We start from the raw sequence: 16,091 nt of genomic DNA on the forward strand, positions 1-16,091 counted from the left end.
ATTGGGCCAAAGTGCTCACTCATGATGACCGTCACCTCAGAACAGCTCTGTCATGGAGACAAAGCAGAGCATGTGACTTCCAAAACCCCACAGGCTTCTTAGAGCCTGGCAATACATTTTAAAGCATGATGCTGTCAGTTCCAGTTCATCTGTTTGTCTTACCACTTGGGGTTAAGTATTTTTTAAAAAATTAAGTTCCCTCACTTAGTGCTTCCAGATTCCAAGGAAATTCTCCCTCAAGGAGTATATTCCCTTTTATGATGATGATCTCCTAGTCTTTCCTCTTCAGATCGTCACTACTACCAGCTCCCTGGCAAGCAAGCATTTAAACTTTTAATTTTTTTTTCCTGTATTACCAATCCTTTGTGACTTGACGAAGCCCAAACCAGCTGCAAGGAAGATAATCAAGCAAACTCTCTTCCGAGTGTCCATGCTGGATGTGACCCTAGAGAGGAAAGAAAAGAGAGAGACCTTGTAATTTAAAAGTATGTCTTCATTTAAAATGAGTGTATCACATTGTATGGAAGTTGTGACCTCAGTACTACTGAAAAAAAAAAAAATGGAAGACAGGATCTCATGTACTTGGGTATGAGCATGTAGCCTGTAAGCCCGAGCTTACCACAGAGGAGGGGAGGAAGAGAGGACAATGCTGGGGCTCATGGCCCAGCCAGTCTAGCCAAAGTGACAAGTGGCAGGGCATTGAGAGACCATATCTCAGAAAGAAAGAAAGAAAGAAAGAAAGAAAGAAAGAAAGAGGTAGGGAGGGGGAGGGGGGAGGGGGAGGGGGAGGGGGAGGGAGAGGGAGAGGGAGAGGGAAACGGGAAGGGGAGGGGGAGGGGGAGGGGGAGGGGAGGGGGAGGGGAGGGGGAGGGGGAGGGGAGGGGAGGGAGAGGGAGAGGGAGAGGGAGAGGGAGAGGGAGAGGGAGAGGGAGAGGGAGAGGGAGAGGGAAATGGGAAGGGGAGGGGGGGGGGAGGGGGGAGGGGAGAGGGAGAGGGAGAGGGAGAGGGAGAGGGAGAGGGAGAGGGAGAGGGAGAGGGAGAGGGAGAGGGAGAGGGAGAGGGAGAGGGAGAGGGAGAGGGAGAGGGAGAGGGAGAGGGAGGAAGGAAGGAAGGAAGAAAGGAAGGAAGGAAGGAAGGAAGAAAGAAAGAACAGAAAAGAAAGTTGAAGGGCCAGCAAGAGAGTTCAGTGGGTAAGCTACTTGCTCCCAAGCCTGACATCCTGTGTTCAATCCTTCAAACCCACATTACAAAGGGAGAAAACCAACCCTTGCAAGTTGTTCTCTGACCGTCATAAATGTACCATAAAATGTGAGTGCACACAACAAACAAACACATGTGCACTAAATAAGCAAGTAAAATCATGTGGAAATATGCCTGAGGAAGACACCCTTACATCAACCTCTGTCCTCTATACATGCCTATGTAGGTGAGTACACCCACACACAACACATACATACGTGTAAGATGATGATGATGATGATAAACCTCACTACATTGCTTCAATTGTATAAGAAAAAAATGCCCCCTCAGGAAGAAACACTGAAAACTGGAAGTTTCCACTGTAAACACTGGAGTGTACACCTCAGACTTGCTGTTGATCGCGTGCAGATGTGGTTTGTGGATGAGGAAAGCCTATGGGAGTCGAGGGCAAAACTCCCACTTCGCACACTGAATTCATTTGGTGGAACATAAACATTTCTGGGTGATTTTACTTGTATTTTTATACAAGAGTTAGATGACCTGATAAACATTTGCAGCATCCAGAAATCATCTAATATCTTAGAGAACATCTGCCTGAAAAACTGAGCTTAGCCAGAACATATTTTATATTCCCTGGAAGGAACACAAAATAACCTCTTTCCCCCTGAGCTTGGACCTATGTCCAACGGCATCCATAAAAGTTATCAAGTCTCAAGTCTGTCCTTTTTTGACTGTAAGAACAGGGCAGTGCCCGCATGAGATATGAGGCTCCAAGCAGAGAAGGTGACATCTCACCTTTATACTCTAAGCCATCAATCTCACAACAATAGAAGATAGGTTGTCTGAGTTTCAATCACAAATCCACTAAATCATGCATCTTGGGAAAATTGTATTTCTTCTCTGTGCCTTGGTTTCTCCAATAGCACCTACCTCGTAGTGTTGTAATCAAGATTGAGTGAGTCCATCCTTGTAATACAACATTTTATCCATGAAAATGGCAAGGAAAGATGAGCCAGAATAAATTCATATATCACCTTCACATCCGTAATAACATATGACGTTTCATTCCTAACGCCCAGGAAGCCAGAGGAAAGGAGCAGAGATCTAGGCCATCCTGGGCTAATAGCAAATGCTTGTCTCAAAATAAGGAAATAATTAGCCACCCAGGAGTTGTTAAAACAGAAAAGTGGTCATGAGTGGATTCCAGGAAACCCTGGACTATGGTGTGAGATCTTGTCAAAGGAAGGGAGGGAGGGAAAAAGGGAGGGAGGGAGGGAAGGAAGAAGAGAGGGAGGAAGAGAAGAAAGAAAATAAAAGGCTGTACTTCAATATTTTTACTTCTAATAAAGTTATATGTTGAGACTCTGCACTCTGCCTCAACGCTTTGGGACTAAGTGCTCTGGTCAAGAGAGAGAGTGGGGCTCTTGGGGCAGGAGACGCGAAGAATGGAGACAAGACAGGGTGTGATCAAGTCTCTAGTCTCAAGTCTCAAGTCTCAAGTCTCAAGTCTCCTTTATTGAAGGGAATTCTGAGGTATTTATACGCTTTTGCCACGTGCCTTGTAGGCGCGTGGATACCACGTGCCTTGCAGGTGTTGATATGACGTAAGCCTTACAGGCATGGCTAGTGTGTACAGCACGTGCACTGTGCACCTTGTAGGCGTGGATACCACGTGCGCCTTACAGGCATGTATGGCGTAGATAGCTGGTGGACAGCACGTGAACTGCAATGCCTTGCAGGCGTGGCTACCACGTGCACCTTGCAGCTGGGAGCAGTAAACAGCAACACAAAATATGTGGGATATCAGAGTGTGCTTCAGCTGTTGTAGGCTATTGAAAACCAAATCTCTTATCAGGGTGTATGGTTCCAGATGGCTGCAAAGATAATCTAGCCGCTTTCTGCTAAAAGTCGGCACCCAACAGTTATATGTAAAATAAAACCTTCCAAGAAGGCATCTGCATTTCATATCCTATTATGCCCCCTTATTACCAAAAGAAGCATTTTTAGATAATTGTAAATAAAATCTAGTTAGCAAGTCAACATTTCTAAACATTTGACAGCTGTGCATGTGTGTGCTGAAAGTCTCATCTGTACATTAATGATTTTATTTACATTATGTGTACTATTTTAGGAAGCTGTTTGAGTCTGATGGTTTGCATTTAAACACGCAGTATCCATCATGGAAGCAGGATACAAAACCAGTAAATGGCGTTCGATTAGTTTGGGAAAGCAAAGGCTATTGAGTCTAATAACAACTAAGATATTGCAGCAGAGACAGACTTCTCTCAAAGCACGTTAAACAGTTGACTCACATGAACTCACTGCACTCTGGTGACCTGCCCAAGAATGAGTCCCTTGGGAACTGGAGAGATGGCTGCTCTTCCAGAGGACCCAGCTTCAATTCCCAGAATTCACATAGCAGCTCCCAACCATGTGTGACCCCAGTCCCCAGGGATCTCACAGCCTCTTCTGTCCCCCGTGGTACCACATATACATAGTGCACAGACATGCATTTATTATTAAAGACACCACGCACTCTGAACACAGGACTCAAAAGATTCCAGTTGAATCTGACCTGAAAGCCCACGGACTAGTTTCTGTAATACCAGAAGGTTCTGTGCAAGCTGCCAAGGGAGAGAAACAATCAGTAATAGTCCTGCACAATTGTGACACCCATGAACCATGACAATGACATGGCTGGATATCCCTAAAGATATAATAGTGGCACTCATGATATGTTGGCAGTAACCAACAACTGTCTAATTAGACTTAAGACCCACTTAACAGGAAGGAAACCATGCTTGAAACTAGAAACCTAGCCAACCAGCCAGAACCAGCGAGGTCATCTATCTTAGACTTAGATGCCACTTTACTAGACCAGCATAATTATTAACTGCACTCTGAAACTTATCCTTACAGCCACAGATAAATAGCTTTCACCTCACATCACAGAAGCTATTATAGGAAACCACATAATTAGAAGAGCAGCTGATCATGGGATGCAGCTACACTACATCCACACTACAATTCCTGCACTTCAGGCTCAGGGAGCATCACAGACGAGGGAACAGAACGAGTATAAGATCCTGAGACATGCCGGTTTGCATCTGTGCCTGGGAACGGACTCTGTGCTGTAGCCCTACCCACCCCCAACCTCCCCCAGAGACAGCTTAACCCCCAAGAGTTCTGACACACCGAGGCTCACAGGAAGTACAGGGACAAAGAGTAAAGCAGAGACTGGAGGAAAGGTCATCCAGAGACCGCCCCACTTAGGGATCCATCCCATCTGCAGACACTATTGCTAATGTCAATGCCTGATGTTCGCAGCCAACCATCAGACTGAGCACGGGGACTCCAATGGAAGAATTAGGGGAGGGACTGAAGAAGGTGAAGGGTATTGCAACCCCAAAGGAAGAGCAGCAATATCAACTAACTGGACACCCCAGAACTCCCAGGGACTAAAGCACCAACCAAAGAGTACACATGAAGAGACTCATGGCTCCAGCTACATATGTAGCAGAGGATTGCCTTATCTGGCATCAGTGAGAGGGGAAGCCCTTGGTCCTGTGGAGGCTCAATGCCCAGTGTAGAGAGACGCTAGGACGGTGAGGTGGGAATGGTGGGGAGCACCCTCATAGAAGCAGAGGAGGGGGCATGGGATGCGGGGGTTTGCAGAGGTGAAACCAGGGAGGAAGATAACATATGAAATGTAAATAAATAAAATAACCAATAAAAAATCCAGAGAAATAAGAAACCTGCTGTGAGACTGTGTCTGTTAGAAATAACAGGGAAGCACCCATTATACCTCAATAATATGGCTACCTAAACAAAATCTGAACAAAGAACTTCGGGGAACTAGTGACTGCTGAAAAAATTAGTTTCTACCAGGGATGCACTGGGTATTGAATACAAAGTGATCCCCTGATTGGCTATCCAATACAAAATGATCCCCTGATTGGCTATCCAATACAAAGTGATCCCCTGATTGGCTATCCAAATCAAAGTGAGTCCCCTAATTGGCTATCCAAATCAAAGTGATCAGCTCTGAAATCATATACACAAGCAACACTAAGCATACTTAGTAGGTGGTACTTATATACTTAAAGACAGGATGTGATGTGATTATATTTTAATTAAAATTTTAACAAAAGCCCCTCAATATTTTAACAAAGGAGGGGAGGAGCTTATGGGGCCCCACCCCTCCCTGAAGGACTACTGCAGTTAGTGGTTGCTGAGGGAGGGGGTGTCATTTTCTTCGGCAGTGGTGTAACCACTGAAAAGCAGCCAGTAAAAAAAGTTCCCCTTATGCTCTCACAAGCAACCTTAACCAAACTCAGTGGGTCACACCATGTGACAGTAGGACGGGCTTCTTAGGAAGAACAGTGGAAGGGATGCGGGTATGAACCCAGAGCCTTGAGCCATACTCCAACCTGGCAGCAACCAATCTGTGTGTGTGTGTGTGTGTGTGTGTGTGTGTGTGTGTGTGTGTGTGTGTGTTATGTATTTTGAGCCAGAGGCCAGAGTCTCTCTGGGTAGCCCTGGATGTTCTGGAACTCGCTCCATAGACCAGTTTGGCCTCCAACTCAGAGATCCACCTGCCTCTGCCTCCCAAGTACAAGATTTAAATGTATGCACCACCACATCCTGCTGGCAGCCATTAATCTTGAGAAAGTGAAAATTAACCCAGCTGAATGAATTAAACCAAACAAATAAATTACACAAAACAAGATACTTCTTTATTGATGTATAAGCAAGTAATCAGTTCCCCTATCCACTGAGCTTCATCTCCAACCCAACAATCTACTTTTAAGAATCTGCCAATCAACAAATTACTTTGTTGGGTTCAGTGGTTAGGAGCACTTGCTGCTCTTGCAGAGGACCTGAATTCAGTTCTCAGCACCCGCACCGGATGGCTTATGACCACCTGTAACTCCAGCTCTAGGAGATCCTATGCCTTTAGCCTCCACAGGTACCTGTACACAGTCACATGTACACACACACACACACACACACACACACACACACACACACAATTAAAATATCTTTTAAATTATTTTGCAAACACCACTAGAACAAATGATACCATAGGACATATTGGTTAAAACCATTGGATAAAGTTTTGTTGAAACACAAGATGGTAACTGTGGTGGTTTAAATGAGATGTCCCCACAAATCTTGTGCATTTGAATAATCGGTCCCAGTTGGTGGCTGTACAGGGAATATTGGTGGAGGAAGAGTGCCACTGGGTGCAGGCTTTGAGGTTTTGAGAAACACCGGCCATTCCCAGTGTCTCTCTGCCAATTTGTGGATATGCAGGCTAAGCTCCCACCTGTTCCTGCCCTCATGCCTTTGCTCTGCCATCATGGACTCCAACCCTCTAAAACCATAAGCCCAATTAAATCCTTTCTTTTATAAGCTACCTTGATCACAGCAATAGAAAACTAACCAAGACAATAATACAATCTCAAAGTATCTCTTTCTAAAAAGTTACAAAGGACAAAAGAAATAACCTTTTTAATGGAGAAACCTGGCAGGCAGACAATCAAATGGTAACAGTTAACTTCAATGAAGCAGGATAAGGCAACATTATGCTCCTCCAGGAACTGTGCCTGAGAAACCTCACCGCTCCTTATATTTCACTCCTCCCAAGAATCTCATCAAGGGAGAGAATTGCATAAACCACAATTTAAGGGCAGTCTGAAAACTAATGGCCTGGGTTCCTCGAAGATATTGATATGTTGAAAGACTGAAAGCGCTAAACAGTCACAGTGTGTGAGTGTGTGTGCATGTGCCTGCATAAGAGAGGAGGAGAAAGAGAAAAGGAGAGAGAGAGAGAGAGAGAGAGAGAGAGAGAGAGAGAGAGAGAGAGAGAGAGAGAGATTATAGTAGTCAGAATTCAGCTTCAAAATGCTTGGACAACTATACAATGCAAATGTCCACAATTAATTCTAACATCTTTTCCCATTTTCTTTCTACTGTTTTTCATCCTCTGATGTCGGTGTATTCTCCCTCTCTCCTCACATTCACAGGCTTAGCATGAGCGCCGGATCTGGAACTTTCTTACCACATGGACTTGCAGTGGCATACATCTGGACTGTGAGCTCCGGAAAGCAAACGACTGGGAGCTGGGAGGAGGTTCATGCGCACACATCACATCAGAACCCAAATGGTATGTTTGGCAGTAAGAACAAACCTAGCATTCAGCCTACAACGATCGCATAAACACTAACATTCACTTCCTGTGCCCATTCTCAAAGCTTGCCTTAGACATAAATACAACTTTGTTGTAAAACATTTGAGGGAAGCTGTGTCAAACATTTTGATGACAATTAATGGCTCCTTAGATTTCAAAAATCAACAAGATATAAAGAAGTCCATCGGCAAGTGGGGGGGGGGGAGAGACCAGCACAGCTCTGGAGCAATAAGGACACACTGATTCCCACCATGTGCCAACCTCCCGTGGTAACCCAAAGGCTACTGCACGACTGGCGAAGAGTTTAAACCTTTGGAACGGGATGGATCCTCAGCTGCAGGATCACCTGTGACTGGCCTAGGTCTTCTCCACATGCTGACTTGTCTAAATCCTTGCGATGCCTGATTCAGACATCAGTGTGGCCATTTACTGAACATGCCATCGGCATGATGGCCAACTAGAGGTGTCTCAGGCTCACCTCCACACATAAAAATGGCCAGAATGATAAACAAACACTTCTATTTTGATCCGAGTGACCAAGGTGTCATGCTGGGGTACAGCCAAGGGCACGGCAGAAGTTCCGGAACACAGAAGTTCAAGACGGTCACTTAGAGATGGGAGGAAGTGCCTCCATTCTATACCTTGTTTTCCAGGTCAAAACCAACTTAAACAAAGACATACCTCTCCCTATGGGAAAAAGTAAGGAAGCCCACAGTGGCCATAAGTACTGCTCAGGCTCCTGCAATCTTTGTCACTGGAGAATACTGCAGTCCACATGGTCCTTCAGCAGCTTGGGAAGCAGCCTAGGGGTCACATAGCTACACTACTCCAGGGAAGGAGCCTACATTATATTCTGCCATCCACCTGTGACCCAAGCTGCTATTGTCTGTGTCACCTTGAAGTTGAAGCTACTGCTGGAATGTGTCCTGGCCTGGGGACCATTAACTACTACACCTCTGTCACCATGGCAATGTATCATTCCCAAGCCAACCTACCTATTATGGTTCCACACTCCCTGGGAACAAGTGGCTGTCTCCTTCCCAGCCACTTGGTGTGGGCCCCTGCTCTTCGCTATTCAGATGCAAGATGTAAAATGGATGTGACAGCACATACCTATTACCCCAGCACTTAGAGAGAAAAGGCAAGAAGTTCAAGGCCAGCCTGGGTTACATAACAAATTTGAGGCCAGCCTGGACTACTTGAGACCAGAAAGGGGTGGAAAGGAAGAAGGGGAAAGGGGAAAGAACCTGGGTGTAAAAGAGCAGTCATATCTTCCCAGTGCCAGACCACCATAGTGCAATGATGATGGATGGGGATGGGGATGGGCATGGGGATGGGGATGGGGATGGGGATGGGGATGGGGATGGGGATGGGGATGGGGATGGGGATGGGGATGGGGATGGGGATGGGGATGGGGATGGGGATGATGGGGATGATGGGGATGATGGGGATGATGGGGATGATGGGGATGATGGGGATGATGGGGATGATGGGGATGATGGGGATGATGGGGATGATGGGGATGATAGGGATGATGGGGATGATGATGATACTCCACATAGGCAGGGAAGCAGTTGAAATCCTAGGACCCAAGTTTCCTCCAGAAATGAAGGAAAGGCAAATGCAGTAAGAGCCGCACTGAGCTAGCTGAAGCTTTCCATTCACGTGTCAGTCTTGCCACATTCCCGGTTCATGTATCCCTGCACATCTCTGGAATGTTCTACGCCTCGGGTTTGTCAGCCATCAAATTGGAGTGTGTTTCTTTGCCCCTCCACATGGCAGGGTCAGTGTGAGGACACTGGATCCGTGGAAGGGGACAGATTTGTAAAAAGCTGTGCTATTAGAGATGTCCATGACCTTCGAGTGACAATCAACAAAATAAAAATCCCCCAAAGTGAGTCCTTTCTCACTGGTGGAACAAAATGCCAGTATTTTTTATTCAGAGGGAATCGTTTTCTTTCTACCCAAGGACTGACCACAACTCCCACTCGGTAAATCCAGGAAAAAAAGCAGTGTTTCAATGGCCGTGAGATTTCAGATTCTAACAGACTTTCTAAGGCAGTAGATGTAGAGAGAGAACCTATACCAAACGATGCAGGTGCCGGATGTTACACCACGCAGGAAGTGTCATAGTCACCCGAGGGAAATAAGCGCCTTAGCTCTAGCTGTCTGTGTCTTTTGCAATGACTTTCATTTTTTGTCTCAAGAATCTCAGCTTAAAGGAACTCGGTGACATTAAACTACTTTTGATATCATTTTTGATATCTTAAATAACTTTCTAAAAACGGAACTGGAAAAACATGCAATAGCACAAACCTATCTGCTGCTGAAAAGAGTGAGATATTTCATTTTCTATCACAAGATTTACTGGGCGTGGGGGTGGGGGCAGTGAACAAACCCCAGGGAGGTGGTAATTACAAGATAACACATTTGCCAAGCTTGGGTTTGAGCTCTACAGATTCATAAAGCACTGTGTGTTCCGTTTCCTCTCTTTAGAACCTTCAGGACTCCTTAACACACACTTGTGAACACACGCACACCTGGCAGGCTCCTTCCTAGCATGTTCCAGAACCCAGCACACAGGCTACTTCCTCATCCAAGCCTGGAGAGCCACTGGCTCCCTGCTGCACTTTGACTCTGAACCTTTGTACGCTTATTTCAATGAATCACTGAAATTTGTCAAGTTTTCTTGGTTGTTTATAACACTCAACATTCACAATGGTTCACTCCTGAATTTGGGGAAGGGTCTCTGTGGTGTGGGCAAGTGCATGTGTGTGCACATGGGGGCCGGTGTCTCTCACTAGAACTTAGGGCTTGCCAACTAAGATAAGCTGAGCCAGCAAGGCCCTGGGATCCACCTGTCTCTGCCTCCCCAGCACTGGGGTTACAAGCATGCACTGTCATGTCCAGTTTTTACTGGGGTTCTGAGGCCTGAACTCAGGTCCTCATGCTTGCCCAGCAAGTGCTTCACCTACCAAGCCTTCATCCCATCCCTCACCTCCGCTATTTATACTCCTCACTTTTATCTGCTGTTCTTCACATCAGTCAGACACTCCCTGAAGGAGTTACTGGCTCTACACTTCCTGTTTGCTCTGCTTAGAATGATTTTCAGCATGGCTCCACGGCCAAGCCTCTCACCTCATGCACGTCTGTGCTCAAATGTCACCTTCAAATCACTCTGTGTATAATTGTTACCCTGCCCTCCTTCCCTGCCATGCTTTCCCTTCATCACCACCCCCATCACCATCTAATGTACTGTATGATGCTCACTGTGTGTAGGACGGTGAAAGGGGGTATGGTTTTTACTCATCTACTTTCTACCATGACGATAAATGCCTCAAAACCATGGACTGCCTCTTTTCACTGGGATCCGCCATGGGAAGCCATGGAGCAGGCCTCTGCCCTAAAGAGCTGCATCTAATCTCCAGCAGAAGGCCTCTCTGCCCTCCCAGTCATGACCTCCACCAAGCCAAGCTGCCTGCTGACCAAGCCAAGGACTCTCTCTCTCCCTTGGGACCCGGCCAGAGAGGTCTCCCTTTCCCCTTTGGCCCCGGGCTACATCCAGCCCGCAACCCCCACTTCATTTTTAGCTCTTCTACGGTTCCCAGTGGTGCCTGGGGGCCCAAGAGCCTGAGAACCAAATGGCTCCGGACTTCCTGCAGGCCCGGGGACCCCCAAGCCAGCTCCGACTGTCCCCAACTGTCCCCGACTGTCCCCGGGACCTCAGACTGTGCTTCCTCACCCCTGGAGCAGTGTTCCCATGGCTTCCCATAGCCTGACACCTGCCCCAGCGCCAGCTTGGAGTAAGCAGAGTCAAAACTGTGGCGAAGAAAACGCTGGACCCCACCTAGCCCTACAACTGTGGTCCCTTGTCACACCCACATCACTGTCTAATGTACTATATGATGCTCACTGTGGTCCTTAACTGTTTTCAAACCCCCATCTCTCTCTAAAGCACAGTGGAAACCTTTCCTTCCCATTCTGGACTTCCAAATGTGGCTGCATAAATGCATTTGCTTACCAGGAAAGGCTCCCTCTTGTTAAAATAGAATATTCTACACCAACAATTTAAAAATATTTTGGGGAAGTTTGGTGCACCCTGCCCATCATTTTGATAAACAGAAAATATGAAGCCTATTGGGTCCTCTTTGATACTTTAGCTACAATTTTAAATATGTCATTTGTATTAAGAATATAATCACACCATTGGTAGTGGTACATGCCTTTAATCCCAGCACTCAGGAGGCAGAAACAGGTGGATCCCTGTGATTTTTGAGACCAGCCCAGTCTACAAAGCGAATTCCAGGACAGCCAGGACTGCACACACAAGAAAACCCTCTGTCTCAAAAAGTGTGTGTGTGTGTGTGTGTGTGTGTGTGTGTGTGTGTGTGTGTGTGTCACAGCATTCATGGTGACAGAGGCAGGTGAATCAATGTGAGTTCAAAACTAGCCTGGTCTAGATATCAAGTTTCAGGAAACATAGAGAGACTCTATTTCACTGAAGAGGAGTCAGTCTACCATCGAAATCTATGACCAAGGAGGATCAGGGATAAGGTCAGGATGAGGAACCATAAGACTCAGTAAGGTAATTACCTGTTCCTCATACAGAAGGCACAAGGTGAACTAGGAATGTTAGGGCAAGGCAGAATAGTCAAGACACAAAGCAGCCACAGACAGTAGTCATGCCGTCATTTCTTCCTAGCAACAACACGCTGCATCGCTGCTGCTGCTGCTGCTGTTGCTGCATTGCGAGACAGGACTCCACTCCTCTTGACCAATGACAAAATAAACATCTCAAAAGTTCTTTCCTGGAAGCCCCTTTCTGAGTTTGGAAACTACTTAATAGTACCCCATGAGAGCAGACTTTGCAAAGGCCACTGGGTTTCAGGGTCAGAGGCAAAAAAAAAAAAAAAAAAAAAAAAAAAAGCCATTCTGCATTTTGCATTTTGTAACCCCTGATTTCTTAGCATCTGAAAATAAATACAGAAAGGAAGAAAGGAAGGGGAGGGAGGGGGAGAGAGAGAAGGAAGGAGAGAGAGGGAGGGAAGGAAGGAAAGAGAAAGAGAGAGAGAGAGAGAGAGAGAGAGAGAGAGAGAGAGAGAGAGAGGGGCAATGCCTTGAATATAGTAGAGCAACTCTCAGGATTTGATGCTGTCAGCGCACTAAGTCAATCCCAACAGTCTCCACCATCTCTATGTTTTTTTCAGTGAAGGTAAACTGAATGGCCCAGCAATGTGGCACTAGTCACCAACCCTAACAACCCAAGTCCAGTCCTCAGAACCCACAGGGTAGAGGGAAAGGCTCCACTCAACTCCTTTAAGTTGTCCTCTGACCTCCACACACAAACACATGATGCAAATGATACTAGAATAAATATTAAGAAATAGGTAGAAGGATTTCCTAAAATCATCTTTAAAAACTATACATAAAATCAAATTCTTATCAACTTTAAATTTTCTTAGAATACGTTACCAAAAAAAAAAAAAAAAATAGCCGGGCAGTGGTGGCGCATGCCTTTAATCCCAGCACTTGGGAGGCAGAGGCAGGTGGATTTCTGAGTTCAAGGCTAGCCTGGTCTACAGAGTGAGTTCCAGGACAGCCAGAGCTACACAGAGAAACCCTGTCTTGAAAAAAACAAAAACAAAAAAAAAAAAGTCATTTTCTTCAACTCTAGCAAATGCTAACATGTTTAGAACTAAGTGATTAGAATGAAAATCTCTACCATTTCATTTTAAATTTGTTAAAATAATAATAATAAGATGAGCCAGACCTTGTGGCACAGGTCTGTAACCCTAGCTATTTAGGACTGCTAAAGCAGGAGGGTCGCAAGTTCAAGGCCAGCCTGAGCAACTTATTGAGAACTTGCCTCACAATAAAAGCTGTAAAGGGGCCAGTATGAATGTAACTCACTTGGTACAATTCTGTCTCCAGAAGGACAAGAAAATTAATAATAAACTATGGAATCTAAATTATCTATAATCTCTGTAAGTTAAATTTTACCATGCCTTGAAATTTTTATAAAAAATTAAAATTGTTTAACTTACTTGTTCAAATTATGCATGGTAGCAGAATATATAACTCCTTAAGAGAGGGTAGGGGAGAGAGCAATCAACCTATTGCATCCATGTAAGCAACTGTCACATGGGGCTGGAGAGACAGCTCAGTGATTAAAAACATTGGCTGCTTTTCCAGAGGACCTGTGTTCAGTTCCCTGCACCTGCATGGTGACTCACAACCATCGTCTGACTTCCATGGGCACCAGGCACAGAAACATGAAGCACAAACATACATGCAGGCAAACATTCATACACATAAAATAAAAATAAACCATTTTTAACATGTAGATTTTAAGGGGGTGGCTGGAGAGATGGCTCTGCAGTTAAGAAAATTAGCTGCTCTTCCAGAGAACCTAGGTTCAGTACCCAGCACCCGCATGGCATTGCACACTGTCTAAAACTTCAGTTCCAGGGGATCTGATGGCCTCTTCTGTCCTCTGCAAGCACCAGACCAGGCATGCAAATGATACACAGATATAAGTGCAGACAAAACACTTATATGCATAAAATAAAAATAAATTTAAAAAAAGAAACTGTCGGCCGGGCGGTGGTGGCACACACCTTTAATCCCAGCACTTGGGAGGCAGAGGCAGGAGGATTTCTGAGTTCGAGGCCAGCCTGGTCTATAGAGTGAGTTCCAGGACAGCCAGGGCTACACAGAGAAACCCTGTCTCGAAAAACCAAAAAAAAAAAAAAAACTGTCTCATAACAAAACTCACAAACACACACATAAATCCTGTTAAGCTAAACATAAGAAAATCACTCCAGTATCTAACTCGGGGTTGCCACTATTTCCCCCCAGCATGCTCTGCAAAGGACAGTGGTCTTTCACCCGAGTTTTATATCTTCACTTCAGCAGTTAAAGTCTTTAAGTTGTCAGTGCTTTCTTCTCCCCTTGGTTTTATCCCCTAACACCAATCTGCAATTTTTAAGTCTCCAAAAGCTTGAATAATCCACAGACCGCACATCAGACCCATAACTAAGTTGGGTTCCCCTTTCCACACAGGAGGCAAATTCTGGGTGAGCTCCATTCTACTTCATATCTTCTTGCTCAATAAAAGTTCAAAGACTTTCGGGTTCCTTCTTACCACAATTTTGCACTTGAGTTACTTTCTCTCTTTCTCCAACAAGTGTTACTTCGGATCCTCCTTCTGTGCCTTTATCCCTGCCTCTCCCTCTCTCTGCCTCTTTGCTATCTGAAGTTACAATCATCTGTCCCCACATGCCTCTTTCTCTTTGCCTACGAATGAAAGCAATACTTTTATAGGTCAAGCATAGGTGGCCTGGTACCTGGCCTGTAAGCCCAGGACTTTGGATGTTAAGGCAGAAGGATCAGATGGCCTTCGAGGCTGGCTTCTGTTACATAGCAAGATTGAGACCATCCTGGGCTACAGTGAGACTCTATCTCAAAAGGAAAAAAAAAATCAAAATAAACAAACAATACAAAGAAAACCAAAAAGAGAAGAGGAAGAAGAGAGAGCATTTGTAAAAACAAATGAAAACAGTTGTATCCACATGAATACTTATACAGATTGTGATGTCTGGTGAAACCTAGATTCGGAACAGCATCCAGTTAAAGATTCAGTACTGCTTAAAGATTCAGAGACTGCTTTCAATAACTGTTGCAATATTACAATTCAAGATATCGGGTAAAACACGGCATCATGACAAAATTCGAAGATAAAGCTATTGCCGTCATATTTTAAAACAGGACATCTGTAGATCCTCACAAACTACTGATTTAGGGTTTTGTTTTGTATAATTCATAATAAAAGGTATTTTGTAGGGGATAGGATTAAATGAAACAAAGTGTTCATCAATAAACCTACCTCCAGGAAAAGGAGCTGGTTCTTACCTGACAAACCCTGGAGGCTGGCTTCTTCAGTCTCTCCTTGTTCTCATCACTTCAGAGTCCTCGTGAGCCTAGGAATCCTCTAGCACACAGAAGCCTGAAGGAGCAATGACACACCAGCTTTCCCAGTGTTGAATGCTCTCCAGAGAGGGATGGGGAGTGGCTATTTATACTGTGATGCAGGGCCTGCACTCCTGCATGCTTTATTGCCATTCACCAAAAATGGTCATTGGCCCTGGACAACACTGGCCTTGAAAATGAATAAGCAAAATACCAGGGAGAACAGTCTCAAAAAAATAATAATGGGGAAAATAACATAAACGAAACCAACTTTCTTTTTCTATTCTAATTAAATTCTGAAGGAAAAAATATTTCAGCACAAGTATTTCTGATTTAATGGATTTTACTTTCCAGGAAGTCCCTAAACTTTTTAAGTTTCTTGAAAGCATTCATTTTTGAGTCATCCATATACCCGAATACCCTATAGCAAAAAATCCTATGCATACTTGGTCTCTACAAAATGACATGATGGGTGGATTTTAAAAGATTAATACATTGGACAAGGACAAACAGTGCCTGCATTTCTGACACTGACCTATGGAATGTCAGCATTCATCTTGAACAATCTTAAAAGAAAAAAAAAAACACATGACAATCAGATTAAGGGGCATATGGAGTCAAAAGAAATAGATTAGTGTGCGCATGTATGGGTGAATGAGTTAGACTAGATTGTTCTAGTTCTATTTTTGCTGCTGTGATAAACACTATGACCAAAAGCAACTTGGGGGGG

The 16,091-nt window shown here is 44.9% G+C and overlaps 1 protein-coding gene across 1 annotated transcript in view; it reads right to left on the reverse strand.

Annotated features, from left to right (window-relative positions):
- LOC117693537 (collagen alpha-4(VI) chain-like) overlaps window positions 1-15,429 on the reverse strand; it is a 108,767-nt gene extending 93,338 nt beyond the window's left edge. The window contains exons 1-2 of the mRNA XM_076917815.1: window positions 15,305-15,429; window positions 357-445 (exon numbers count right to left, since the gene is read on the reverse strand). Coding sequence (XP_076773930.1) covers window positions 357-432 — 76 coding nt within the window. The 5' untranslated portion in view covers window positions 433-445; window positions 15,305-15,429. The remainder of the gene's footprint in view (window positions 1-356; window positions 446-15,304) is intronic.
- Between the last annotated feature and the right edge of the window lie 662 nt (window positions 15,430-16,091).

Source organism: Arvicanthis niloticus, chromosome 21 (genome assembly GCF_011762505.2).
Source record: "Arvicanthis niloticus isolate mArvNil1 chromosome 21, mArvNil1.pat.X, whole genome shotgun sequence".
In the NCBI taxonomy this organism is placed as follows: Eukaryota; Metazoa; Chordata; class Mammalia; order Rodentia; family Muridae; genus Arvicanthis; species Arvicanthis niloticus.